The 13926-nt window shown below is 44.0% G+C and overlaps 1 protein-coding gene across 1 annotated transcript in view; it reads right to left on the bottom strand.

The window, feature by feature from the left end:
- Positions 1–494: 494 nt before the first annotated feature.
- LOC146959921 (uncharacterized) overlaps positions 495–13926 on the bottom strand; it is a 50702-nt gene continuing 37270 nt past the window's right edge. The window contains exons 10-14 of the mRNA XM_085772784.1: positions 8667–8840; positions 4155–4331; positions 3463–3636; positions 1267–1440; positions 495–968 (exon numbers count right to left, since the gene is read on the bottom strand). Of these exons, the coding sequence (XP_085628910.1) occupies positions 773–968; positions 1267–1440; positions 3463–3636; positions 4155–4331; positions 8667–8840 (895 nt within the window). The 3' untranslated portion in view covers positions 495–772. The remainder of the gene's footprint in view (positions 969–1266; positions 1441–3462; positions 3637–4154; positions 4332–8666; positions 8841–13926) is intronic.

Below are 13926 nucleotides of genomic sequence, written 5' to 3'. Positions count from 1 at the left end.
GTATTAATAGTACCAAAGTAAACAGTTCTTCACTGTAGTTACTGTAACACAGTAAAACTACTTAATGAGCCATATGTAATAATATAAAAATAAAGGTATTTCCTGTAGATGCAGTATCAGAGTTAAAGTACTTTATATAAGGTATCCTTTAGTTACAGTACCAAAGTAAAAGTACTTGATGTATTTATAGCACAACAATAAAAGTAGTTTCTGTAAACAGCATAAGAGTAAAAGTATTTCTTTCAAGGTATCACAGTGGATACTTATCACATTTACAGTACCAGAGTAAAAGTATTTTCAGAAACAGAGTAATTGTACTTCAAGGTATCCTTTATTTACAGCACCACAGTAAAAGTACTCCCTGTACTTACAGTAACACAACAAAAATAACTCATGTATTTACAGTAGAACAATACAGCATCTCAGTAAAAGTACTTCTTACAAGGTATCACAGTGAGTAATATAATATAATATAGGAGCAGAGTAAAAGTATCTATAATTACAGTATCACAGTAAAAGTATTTAGTTAGGAGTTAGTGTAGTAAAAGTACTTCCTGTACTTGAGTGACAGGTGAAGCTCATTGTTCCTGTTTGACTCAACACCTTTACCTGTGACTGGATCACTGATGATTGACACATTGAAGCTGCTGCAGCGTTTTCTGAGCCTGTGATGTCATAGATGATGTCATGTGTGATGTCACATCCTGACAGGTTCACCTGCTGCACTTTACACTTTATTTCACTCCCACAGTCTCATCAGCTGTGGAAACAGCTACAGATCAGACTGACACTCCAGAGTCTCCAGTCGAAAGTCTGGACTCTCCACAAGATCATGAAGCTGCTGCAGAGATGAAGAGCTCAGGTTGTTGTAGAGACTCAGCTCCAGGTGTCTCAGGTGGGAGGGGTTGGACTTCAGAGCTGAGACCAGAGAAGAACAGCTGATGTCTGACAAACTGCAGTTGTACAATCTGAATAAAGAATGAAAGAAGAAGATGAAATGATTGATGATTGATCAGATGTGTCCTGATCACACACATGCAGCGATCAGATTATTGATTATTGATCAGACTGAGTGAAACAAGCTGAAAGTGAAGAGTCATTGTCAGTGTGAGAGAAGAACAAGTGGAAACATGAGACAACAACTATTTCAAACGTCCTTCATTCATGACATCAAAGTCAATGATTCAAGTTCTGAGTGAAGATCAATCAGGTTCAGTTGTGGATCAAAGATCTAAGATCTACAACAGTAACAGTCAGTGAACTGACCTCAGAGTCTCCAGTCTACAGTCTGGACTCTCCAGAAAACCACTCAGATGCTTCACTCCTGAATCCTGCAGGTAGTTTCTGCTCAGGTCCAGTTGTCTCAGGTGGGAGGGGTTGGACTTCAGAGCTGAGCCCAGAGAAGAACAGCTGATCTCTGACAAACTGCAGTACTCCAATCTGAATAAAGAATAAAAGCAGTGAGTTGAGGACAAAGCTCCTTGTTGACAGCGTTCAGTGTCTCATCATCTGTTCAGAGCGGAAGAACCTTCAGAAAGAACAAGTTTAGAAAATAAGCCGGTGAATATTCTCATTTGTCCAGGTCATAGTATTTCAAAGGAGGTTAAATGGAAAGCAACTGGACTTAGTTATTTGTCTAGGAAGACGTTTCACCTCTCATCCAAGAGGCTTCATCAGTTCATGTACGCATCTGACCAGGCTGGGACTGGTCAAACTATCTGGTGTGGAGACTCACTATTTAACCTCTTGTGTGGGTGTTCACAAGGGTGATGATGTCACTGGTTCCCTTTTGTGCTCCAAGTGCCAACGACAGTCGTTTAAATGACAAAAGTGGCAAGTGACTCCAACGACTGTCGTTATAACAGCATAGGGCACTAACGAAGTCGAAACCAACTTTCCACCAAAGACTAAGCTATTGATTATAGATCAGTTATTGTCTGACACATCACATGTGTTTCTGTAGTGGAGGTGAAACATGAAGAGAAACAGAGACTGGACTAAAAACCAGTGACGTGCAGTCAGGGCTTTGATTTATTCACTTCATCTAAAGTTGGATTCTTTTTGACTTTCAGATAACTTTACTACAAGTTCAATGTGTCAGAATGTGGTGATTTTCATGGTCTAATAAAAGCCAGTAAACAGAGCTAGCTTCTGTCCAGGCAGCAGCTGCACAAACCACTCAGCCATGTGTAGTATTACAGAGCAAAGGCCCAGAGCTGCTCAGCCTCTTCGGTCAGTACGGTGTGTATGTGGCTGTTTGCACATGTGCAGTAAGTTCCCACAGAGAGTTCACATTGAGGTGAAAACGCACAACGCTACGCTGCCTCTTAACTTAAACTTAAAAACATTTCTCTTTTCACGTGCTTATAGCTGAGAACTTAAAACTTTATCTATTTTCTTTTATTTGACTTTTATTTGCTCTTGCATTTAAATCTGTTTTTAGTGTTTTGTTTGTTTTTATTCTGTCTTATGCTTCTTTTTTTAATGTTTTGTCTTTATGTAAAGCACATTGAGTTGCCTTGGTATGAAATGCGCTATATAAATAAAGATGCCTTGCCTTGCCTTGCCTTAACTGCACCATGTCTGAGCTGCACTTCTGTTCACATTGCCTTGGTGAATGGTCAACACACAGACGTGTCCCCTGGCTTTTTAGCCTCCAGCAGTTTAGCAGCTAATTCAACTGCAGTGATGCTCCACTGGAGAGGTGAACACCTTAATGAGCTTTCATCTGAAGAACAACAGCAGCTTTTATCTGACGGGAGACCAACGCCTGAGCTACGGTGGCTAACAGTTAGCAAGTTTTAACCTACTCTCTCTCTGACACTTAGATACACACACAGCCCAGGTTGTGTGTCTTCTCTGTTGTAAACCTTGTAATAACAGCTTGTTGTGTACAGTTAACATCCTTGTTGGTCTGAGTGTGGATGTTGTTAAAGGTTTGTTGTGTGATGTATATGATTGTGAACCACTGTATAATTCTTGTGCATTTCTGTCTGTGTGTTACCTGCCAAGGGACTACGGATGCAAATTAGCAAGTTGCTTACTCTGACGCATTTACATTTGTACGAATGTTCATTAATGTGTATTGTCCCTTTTAAATAAATCAATAAATAAATGTGAGCGGTGCTCCAATATGTGATCCTGTTATTGATCTGAGTTGTGTGTTAATAACAGCTGATGTCAGGACGGCATGGATTGTGGGCAAAAGGTGTTGCACATGTTGAAGACTTTGGATCTGTGTAAACCATTGTGCATAAATCTGTTTGTTGTGAGGTTTTTGTGTGATGAGCTGTCTGAGGTGCCGACCCCCCAAAGCCCTGGTCTTGGTCTGTGAGCGCCTGCCTACCCTGTCCTACAGCCTCAGTGTGGATCAGTAGAATATCAGCCTCATGTCTGCAGCTCAGTGTCATTACAACTTTCACATCACATTCATCTGAGCACAGAAATAAAACAGAGTCTGACCTCAGAGTCTCCAGTCTACAGTCTGGACTCTCCAGAAAACCACTCAGATCCTTCACTCCTGAATCCTGCAGGTTGTTGCTGCTCAGGTCCAGGTGTCTCAGGTGGGAGGGGTTGGACTTCAGAGCTGAGCCCAGAGAAGAACAGCTGATCTCTGACAAACTGCAGCGCTCCAATCTGAATAAAGAATAAAAGAAGAATATGAAATGATTGATGATTGATCAGATGTGTCCTGATCAATGATCAGTGTGTAAATGAGTAGAGGGACTTTGTCCTTGTGTTGTTGTGGATCATCATCATGTGGCCTTCTACACACATCATCCACATGTCAGCACAGATTCATCAGCTGCTGCTGACCTCAGATCAGTCTGTCAATATACAATCAATATCTGATCAATACCTTTTGGACTAAACACACACACACACACACACACACACACACACACACACACACACACACACACCTGCAGTGATCAGATCATTGATTATTGATCAGACTGAGTGAAATGAGCTGAAAGTGAAGAGTCATTGTCAGTGTGAGAGAAGAACAAGTGGAAACATGAGACAACAACTATTTCAAACGTCCTTCATTCATGACATCAAAGTCAGTGATTCAAGTTCTGAGTGAAGATCAATCAGGTTCAGTTGTGGATCAAAGATCTAAGATCTACAACAGTAACAGTCAGTGAACTGACCTCAGAGTCTCCAGTCTACAGTCTGGACTCTCCAGAAAACCACTCAGATGCTTCACTCCTGAATCCTGCAGGTAGTAGTTGTCGTTCAGGTTCAGTTCTCTCAGATGAGAGGGGTTGGACTTCAGAGCTGAGCCCAGAGAAGAACAGCTGATCTCTGACAAACTGCAGTACCTCAATCTGAATAAAGAATAAAAGCAGTGAGTTGAGGACAAAGCTCCTTGTTGACAGCGTTCAGTGTCTCATCATCTGTTCAGAGCCGAAGAAGCTTCAGAAAGAACAAGTTTAGAAAATCAAAGTCCAACAGCTGAAGCAACAAGAAGCAGGTTAAACAGTCACATAGAGAGAAAACAGCTCATTAATATTCATGAGAAGCTGCTGCTGCTTCAACACAGACGCAGTGACTCCGCCTCTTCACCTGTCAGCTCCACCTGTGGCTCCATCCAGACAAACTCATGTTGTGCAGCCACATTGATCAGAGATTTACTGACCATGCTCAAGACAACAAACATGTGAGGCTGAACTCTGTTACCATGACAACTAACGTGTAGAAACACATATTGCATGAAGCTCAAAGACAGAAAAACCTGAAACACACCTGCTTATTTATGGGATGTTGGCTTTGAATGTTTCACTATAAACATCACATAAACAGGGCTTTGATTTATTCACTTCATCTAAAGTTGGATTCTTTTGGACTTTCAGATAACTTTACTACAAGTTCAATGTGTCAGAATGTGGTGATTTTCATGGTCTAATAAAAGCCAGTAAACAGAGCTAGCTTCTGTCCAGGCAGCAGCTGCACAAACCACTCAGCCATGTGTAGTATTACAGAGCAAAGGCCCAGAGCTGCTCTGCCTCTTCTGTCAGTACGGTGTGTATGTGGCTGTTTGCACATGTGCAGTAAGTTCCCACAGAGAGTTCACATGGAGGTGAAGAGGCACAACGCTACGCTGCCTCTTAACTTAACTGCACCATGTCTGAGCTGCACTTCTGTTCACGTTGCCTTGGTGAATGGTCAACACACAGACGTGTCCCCTGGCTTTTTAGCCTCCAGCAGTTTAGCAGCTAATTCAACTGCAGTGATGCTCCACTGGAGAGGTGAACACCTTAATGAGCTTTCATCTGAAGAACAACAGCAGCTTTTATCTGACGGGAGACCAACGCCTGAGCTACAGTGGCTAACAGTTAGCAAGTTTTAACCTACTCTCTCTCTGACACTTAGACATTTTTACACACACACACACACACACACACACACACACACACACACACACACACACACACACACACACACACACACACACACACACACACATACACACACACACACACACACAGCCCAGGTTGTGTGTCCTATCTGTTGTAAACATTGTAATTGGGGCGGCAGTGGCTCAGGTGGTAGAGCGGGTCGTCCAATGATCAGAGGGTTGGCGCTGGTTCCCGCTCTGTCCCGGTTGCTGCCGTAGTGTCCTTGGGCAAGACACCTTACCCACCTTGCTCCTGATGGGTCGTGGTTCGCGCCGTGCATGGCAGCTTCCGCCATCAGTGTGTGAATGTGTGCGTGAATGGGTGAATGTGATGTACTGTAAAGCGCTTTGGGTATCGTTCAGGTATGTAAATACAAGACCATTTACCATAACAGCTTGTTGTGTACAGTTAACATCCTTGTTGCTCAGGTCTCTAACGGTTTGTTGTGTGATGTGAGCGGTGCTCCAACATGTGATCCTGTTATTGATCTGAGTTGTGTGTTAATAACAGCTGATGTCAGGACGGCATGGATTGTGGGGAAAAGGTTTAAGACTTGGATCTGTGTAAACCATTGTGCATTTAAATGTGTTTGTTGAGAGGTTGTTGTGTGATGATCTGTCTGAGGTGCCGACCCCCCCACAGCAAGGGCGCCGGAATGGGGGGGGCCAAGGGGCCATTGGCCCCCCCACTTTACGCCCCTGCCCTGCTCTGCCGGTCGCTGATCGCCATAGGCCGCTATCCCGGTTTCAATAATTCCCCCGGTCCCACCCACATCAAATGAAATAAACCAATAAAACATAGGCTAGAAGAATCTTTCATTTTAAATCAAATCTAATGCTCTGTCTGTAGTGCAGCCCAGTAGGCTAAATAGTCCCAATTCAAGTCTCTCGGGCCATATGGTGCCCACGTGAATGCACAGCTGAGCGGAGCTTCTCCAGCTTCCGTCGCCCTCCCTCCGCTTATTATTGTCACCTTCACCTTCGTCACCTTCTCATCCTGCAGGCTTCATCCACAAACACTGTGGACCTAGTGCACCATCTCAGAAAGTGCAATTTCTGCTCTGCCGGTGAGCAAGGGAAGTTTACTTTGAAAAAATGCGAGGAAAAGATGAATTAACCTGACGTGTTATAGTTCAGCTTTGGTGATATGCCTTTTAGTTATTATCAATTCCAGGTGTTTTACAGTTGTTACACCTGGAGATGACGTAGCCTACACACCCACAGAGACAGGTGATGAACCGGACTACAGCGGCGAGAGATTTATGATGTTACGTAACTCAATAATCAATATTAACGAGGGCGAGTATGTGTCTGCTTATTTCCAACATGTCACTGTCTGTTTACAAAATCAACATCTAGCTTATTCCTAAAGTTTGTGAAGTGTGGAGCGGTCAAGCGGACCTGCTGACAGATGTGCAGCTGACAGCCATGACATCATTAAACCTGAGCCACCAGCTGATCCTCCCTCACGCACGTCCTGAGGACGGGACAAAGTCTCCTGGATATTAGTTTTTCTTTTCCTTTATTCATTTCTAACTGGATCGTTTTGCCAGTAAAAACCATAACTTGTGAGAAAAAGAAGAGATGCGCAAAAATAACAAAATTGAAACATTGTAATAACTCCTGTGACCACAGCTGGCCGAGTGGTCTATAACAGCTGTCTTTATGAAGCGAGCACGGTCACGGACTGAGACAAAGTTATTTAGCTACATAAAAGTCCAAACGTCTGTCTTAGCAGGCGTTGACCTTAAGCATTGTTCCTATTATTAAAACATGAATGATGAGAATAAGAGGTGAAAAGTAGCCGCTGCAGACTGATGCGCCACAGACCTGAGTGCTCATAAACTGTTACAGTAGGCTACTTCGGCTTTTACAAAGGCTGATTTTCTGCTAGATCCATGATGATTAATTTACCTACAGAAAAACTAATTGCATGGTAAAAGTAACATTACTAATATTTTAGAGATCTCAAATTCACAAATGATGTTTTCTATTGTTAAAATTCTGATTAAAAATTGGGTCAGGTCGGACCATGGCCTTCTTTTTTTTTTTTTTTTTTTTTTTTTGCCGTGGTCCAGCCGAGAGACTGCTTGTGAGTCCGGCTGCATCAGGTCCAGGCTTCAACACCTGGATCGGACCGGGTCGAGTCTTTGAGAACCTAGCAGTTTATAGAAACTGCTCAAATGGGCTTTAAGAGGTGTATTCAGAACATTTTATTTACTCAAACCTGCAGCAAGACCAGCACAGGAGACCGGAGTACAGGGCTTTCTTTTTTTCTTTTTCTTTTTTTGATAAATTATAGGCATGACAGCCTGGTACGCATTATGCTAGTATTACGCATCACGGCCGGACGCTACAATATGACTATTGCACCAACAGTGAGTGTGTAAATCTATGCCTCGTAACAACCGAACCTCCATGGCCCTCCCACCTCTAAAATGAATCCGGCGCCGCTGATCCCTACTGTCAAGGAAAGGTAGCATTTTTTATTCACACATAAAGTAACTTCCATTAATCAGAATAAGAAAATGTAATCAGCATAATATACTGTAATATAACCACTTAAAGAAAAATGAGGAGAATGATATAGCTTACAGTGCTGTAAATAAATATATGGTATTCATGGTTTTATGTTCTTGACTAATTTTGACAATTGAACAGACTGTTGTGCATGTGATGACTTATAGAATGAAATGAGGCTGATGTGTTTTGGAGAGAACAACCATTAGACTGAAAATCAACAATCAGTTTAGATCGACAAGATCTATTCACTTGGACACTGTGCTACTGCAGCTACCTGTACTTAATCATTTGCAAAGATGTATGAAGACATTTGCAATTTGATGAAATGAATGAGAAATACAATTCTGTTGTGAACAATTGCTAAGTGGTTTGCAGGTTTTTTCCATGTTGTTTTGAGAATGTAATATCTGTTTTGAAAAATGAGCCAAACGAACGGAGAAAAACTGTAATAACAGCTGATGTCAGGACGGCATGGATTGTGGGGAAAAGGTGTTGCACATGTTTAAGACTTGGATCTGTGTGAACCATTGTGCATCAATGTGTTTGTTGTGAGGTTGTTGTGTGATGAGCTGTCTGAGGTGCCGACCCCCCACAGCCCTGGTCTTGGTCTGTGAGCGCCTGCCTACCCTGTCCTACAGCCTCAGTGTGGATCAGTAGAATATCAGCCTCATGTCTGCAGCTCAGTATCAACACAACTTTCACATCACATTCATCTGAGCACAGAAATAAAACAGAGTCTGACCTCAGAGTCTCCAGTCTACAGTCTGGACTCTCCAGAAAACCACTCAGATCCTTCACTCCTGAATCATGAAGGTAGTTGGAGTTCAGGTTCAGGTGTCTCAGGTGGGAGGGGTTGGACTTCAGAGCTGAGACCAGAGAAGAACAGCTGATCTCTGACAAACTGCAGCCCTCCAATCTGAATAAAGAATAAAAGCAGTGAGTTGAGGACAAAGCTCCTTGTTGACAGCGTTCAGTGTCTCATCATCTGTTCAGAGCTGAAGAAGCTTCAGAAAGAACAAGTTTAGAAAATCAAAGTCCAACAGCTGAAGCAACAGGAAGCAGGTTAAACAGTCACATAGAGAGAAAACAGCTCATTAATATTCATGAGAAGCTGCTGCTGCTTCAACACAGACGCAGTGACTCCGCCTCTTCACCTGTCAGCTCCACCTGTGGCTCCATCCAGACAAATGTAACAGGTACCGGGGCCGCCGATGCCCATTAGCCAGTTGTATGTCGTCTGAGAAAAATAAAAGAAATAGCAGGACACAGCCGCTTCTGTTGAGTTCTCATATAGACTGATTTATTCCACATTCATTCAAAATAAACCACGAAGCCAGAAACATAACAAACAGCAACACGTGAGCCACTGATATCAGAATTAGCTTAGCTTAGCTTGTGCTATACTGTATCACTATCGATACGTAAACATCATTATCACATCGTCAGCACAGTACCCAAAACAAATGTTTTCTCAGGACATTTACCCATCATATTCGTTCATATTAGATTAACGACAATAAAAGTGGTTATAATATGTAAGAAAACCAGACTAACCTGAGAAAAATAAAAGAAATAGCAGGACACAAGCCGCTTCTGTGGAGTTCTCATATAGACTGAAAACTCAGGCGGAAACCCCGGAAAATGCCTGCCCCCTGGGATGATCACCTGGCATTACACTGCCACCTACTGGTCAAACTGTAGTAGCTCTCAAAGGTGAGTTCTGATAAATTCTCCACAAATGTGGGCACACATCAGTGGGCATCACACGCTCCCTGACAAAATACAATGGCTCCTGACATTACATAAAACAATTCTCTGGAATATATAACCATTTTCAATTCTCACAGGTAAACATTTTCATAATTCTTGAACTCAAAATCTATACTCAACAACAAAACATGGCAGGTGAGGTGTATGTTGCTGGGGTGTGGTAACTGTATGACATGTATGGCATCTGGGCACACCAGATAGGGTGTGAGTCTGACATGCACATCTGTGGCAGTTGTGACATGAGAGTGTGTGGAGATGAAGCATGAAAAAGTACATTTACACCAGAAGGGTGTGGCACTGTGTTTGCAGCTAATGAGTTAACATGAGCATGTGACTGCACTGATGGTTCACCTAGTGACTCATATGTGATGAACTGTCGTGGCTTCCTTTCACGTGTGGATCTTCTAACATGCGGGGGTGTGTGTTCTACAAGAGGGGTCAGAGGATGAGTTTCTGTGCCAGAATCTGTACTGTGGTGGGTCTCAGCCTCTCTCTCAGATCCTGTGCTCATAGACATGTCTCTATCAACTCCTTGCCTCTCTCCAACTTCCTCTTCCTCAGATGTCAAGACAGAGTTTGGTAACCACTCAGGTGCAGTGTGAATTTCCTCCTCTGCAGGTTCTGGAGGAGTAGATGTTTTACATCTCTGCTGCAAGGTAGGTTGCTCCTGAGGAGTAGGTGGTCTCTTCTCTGTCCTCTCGGCTGGTATTCTCAACCAGTAACCTGAACTACAGTCATCGTCTGAGTCTGAGTTGTCACTTACTCTTGTCTCTGTCTGTTTTTCTCGTCTGCGTCTATGTGTTTGTCTCTTTTCAGTCGGTGATCGGGTCTGAGGTGGGACAGTCTCAACAGGTAAGTCATTTACCAACAACAGGAGATTACGATGTAGTGTTCGTGTCTTTTTCTGATCACCAATCTCTGGAGACACAATGTACACTGGGCTCTCGGCCAGCTGGGCTTTGACAACATAGATAGTTTTCTCCCAGTACGCTCTTAATTTCCCCGGCCCTCCACGTTGACTGAGGTTTCTGACTAAAACCCGGTCTCCTTGTTGTAACACAACTCCTTTTGTTTTTTTGTCATAAGTTACTTTACCTCTTGCACTGGACTTTTTACTGTTTTCACAGGCAATTCGGTAGGCTTCTGACATTCTCGCAGCCCACTTTTCTGCATAACCTTTGGGTGAGTATGACTCTTTCTCCCTAGCTAACCCAAAACACAAGTCCACTGGGAGACGTGGGTGGCGGCCATAGAGGAGGAAAAAAGGGGAATAACCCGTTGCTTCATGCCGGGTACAATTGTACGCATGTACAACATTTGGGAGATGGTCCTTCCATCGCATTTTCTCACTCTCAGTCAGTGTCCTCAGCATCTGGAGTATGGTGCGGTTCAACCGCTCTGCTGGATTGCTTTGAGGATGGTATGGTGTTGTCCTCGAGTGACCTACTCCAGATAGCTGTTGCAGTGTTTGAAACAGTTTGTTCTCAAACTCACGGCCTTGGTCGTGATGCAGCCTTGATGGATAACCAAATCGGGGTATGAAATCACTGAAAATGCGTTCAGCGGCTGTCTTCCCGCTCTTATTCTTTGTGGGGTACGCCTGAGCAAATCTAGTGAAATGATCAATTACTACTAGAATATATTCATAGCCTCCACAACTGGTTTCCAAATGCAAATAGTCAATACACACAAGTTCTAAAGGGAAGCTAGATGTGACGCTACCCATCGGGGCACGAACATGTGTTGTAGGTTTCTTGGACTTTATACATGGACATTTTCGTGTGACATAGTCTTCTATTTCTTTGGTCATAAAGGGCCAATAGAATCTTTCCCTTGCCAGATGGAGTACTCTTTCGGTGCCAACGTGACCCATCTCATTGTGTAGTTGTTTCAGAGCTAATGTTCTGTACTTAGCAGGAAGGACTAACTGATTTTTCTCTGTTGTTCTTCTGTATAGAAGTCCATTTTCCATGTGTAACTTGCTCCACTCATGGAGTAGTTTTTGAGCAGCCCCACTTAATGTTTTTCGTACTTCATCTGTTAATTTGGTGTGTGCCTCCTTTAACTGGATGATCTGATTTATGGCTTGATCCTTCCTTTGTGCATCCACAAGTTCATCATGGCTGATGGTCGACAGGTGAGAGTGCTGCTGAAAATGAGTGTCTGGAGAGGAGACATTCACCGCTGCGACCCAAGCCACATCCTTACACTCAGCTGCCCGGCTCCCATCCCATGTTGTTCGCACAAACTCATCTGAAAGTTCCTTTGTACAGACCCTCTCATATTCCTCCATATCCAGTGGAAGGCGGGATAAAGTGTCTGCGTCCACGTTAGACTTTCCCGGTCTGTATTTGATGTCAAACTGAAAATCTGAGAGTTCACCCACCCACCTGTGACCCACTGCATTCAACTTCGCTGTGCTCATGACATAAGTCAGCGGGTTGTTGTCTGTGTAGACAGTGAAATGTGGAGCATAGTACAAGTAGTCGCGGAACTTCTCACACACAGCCCATTTCAATGCAAGAAACTCTAGTTTTCCACTGTGCAGATGATAATTGCGCTCAGCTGGTGTGAGTGTCCTTGAACCATATCCTATAATTCTCAGTTTCCCACTCTGACGTTGATATAGGACAGCTCCGAGGCCTTGATTTGATGCGTCTGTGTGTAGTGTGAAAGGCAGTTTGAAGTCTGGGTAGGCTAAAACAGGTGGATTTGTCAGGATACCTACTAGTTGTTCAAGAGCTTCCTGATGTTCGACAGTCCAACTCACAGGTTCTCGGGAGGACAACTGAGGATTTTTGACATTTCTGCCCCGTGTTGGATTCTGGGCGTGGCCTGATTTGATTTGGAGCAGCTCGTAGATCGGTTTTGCTATCCGGGAGAAATCCTGGATGTATGAGCGGTAATAGCCCAGGAAGCCTGTCAGTTTCCTCACTTCTCCAACTGTCTGTGGTCTCTTTGTTGTTAACACTTTTACAGCTTCAAGGTCTCGTGGGTCTATCTTCACCCCCTCAGCTGATACAAGACAACCCACGTACCTGACTTCTTGTTTAAACAGCTCGCACTTCTCAGGCCTCAGTTTCACTCCATGATGCTGAAGTGCCTGGAGAACTTTGCGCAGGGCCTTAACATGCTCATCGAACGTTTCTGCATAACAGAGCACATCATCTAGATACGGAATGCAGCATTCATCTCTGAGGGGGCCCAACATCTCCTCCATACTCCGCTGGAAGGCTGCAGGAGCGTTCGAGAGCCCAAACGGAATACGGACCCACTCATAGAGCCCCCAGGGAGTGATGAAGGCAGTGAACGGGCGAGAATCCTCAGAGATGAATCCCTGATGATATGCTTTGCCTTGATCCAGGATACTAAACCAAGCATTACCACCAAGAGTGTCTGTCAGGTCCTGTATCCTGGGAAGCGGATGGCGATCAGGAACGGTTTTCTTGTTCAGGAGGCGATAGTCGATGCACAATCTCAGGCTGCCATCCTTTTTTCTTACGCAGACGACTGGGGCAGAGTATGGAGATTTAGATTTGACTATCCAGCCTTTCATCAACAACTCTTGTATGTATTCCTTGACCTCTTTAAAGAGCGGTTTAGGGACCGAGGAGTAGCTTCTCTGCACAGGGATATCATCCTTGAGGGTGATAGACATTTGTAGACTTGGTATACACCCTATATCCCCACTGTCATGGGCAAAGGCCCCAGCTTCTTCACAAAGCATCTTGTTAACCACTGTTCTTTTTTCCTCATCCAGGTGACTGAGATCAATAGGTGGTTGCCATGGTGTTGGGCTGGTGTTAACAGGTGCTGAGGTGGCACTATTGACGGTCACTGTGGGCTCTGATATGTCAGGTGAGTTTGTTGGGATTACCTTTTCAACACTATGGATACTGCCTAGGGCTGTTTTTCTAGGGAGCAGGATTGTGTGTTTGGTGTTGTTTCCAACAGGTACAGCTACATAGGGTCTATGTGTGTTTTGCACTGGTAACAAACCTTCACCGACATCTAATTCTTCTAAGTGTGCACTCTCACCAGGTTCAAACAGGAAGACCGGATCTGTCATGTTGGGCGGGATGGGACACTTGATCCAGACCACTTGGCCAGCTGGGATGGTGGTGTCTTGCCTCTGGCTCCGCAGGCGTGCACACTGCATGACGGGTCTGTTGGTCTGGATGAAAGTTACAAGGAGCTCAGCTTGTTCCTCTGCGATCAACATGGCATTGCAG

Source organism: Trachurus japonicus, unplaced genomic scaffold (assembly GCF_045865225.1).
Source record: "Trachurus japonicus isolate A0001 unplaced genomic scaffold, Traja_1.0 AP030905.1".
Classification (NCBI taxonomy): domain Eukaryota; kingdom Metazoa; phylum Chordata; class Actinopteri; order Carangiformes; family Carangidae; genus Trachurus; species Trachurus japonicus.
The sequence above is the reverse complement of the archived record's forward strand: the minus strand, read 5'-3'. Positions and strand labels throughout refer to the sequence as shown.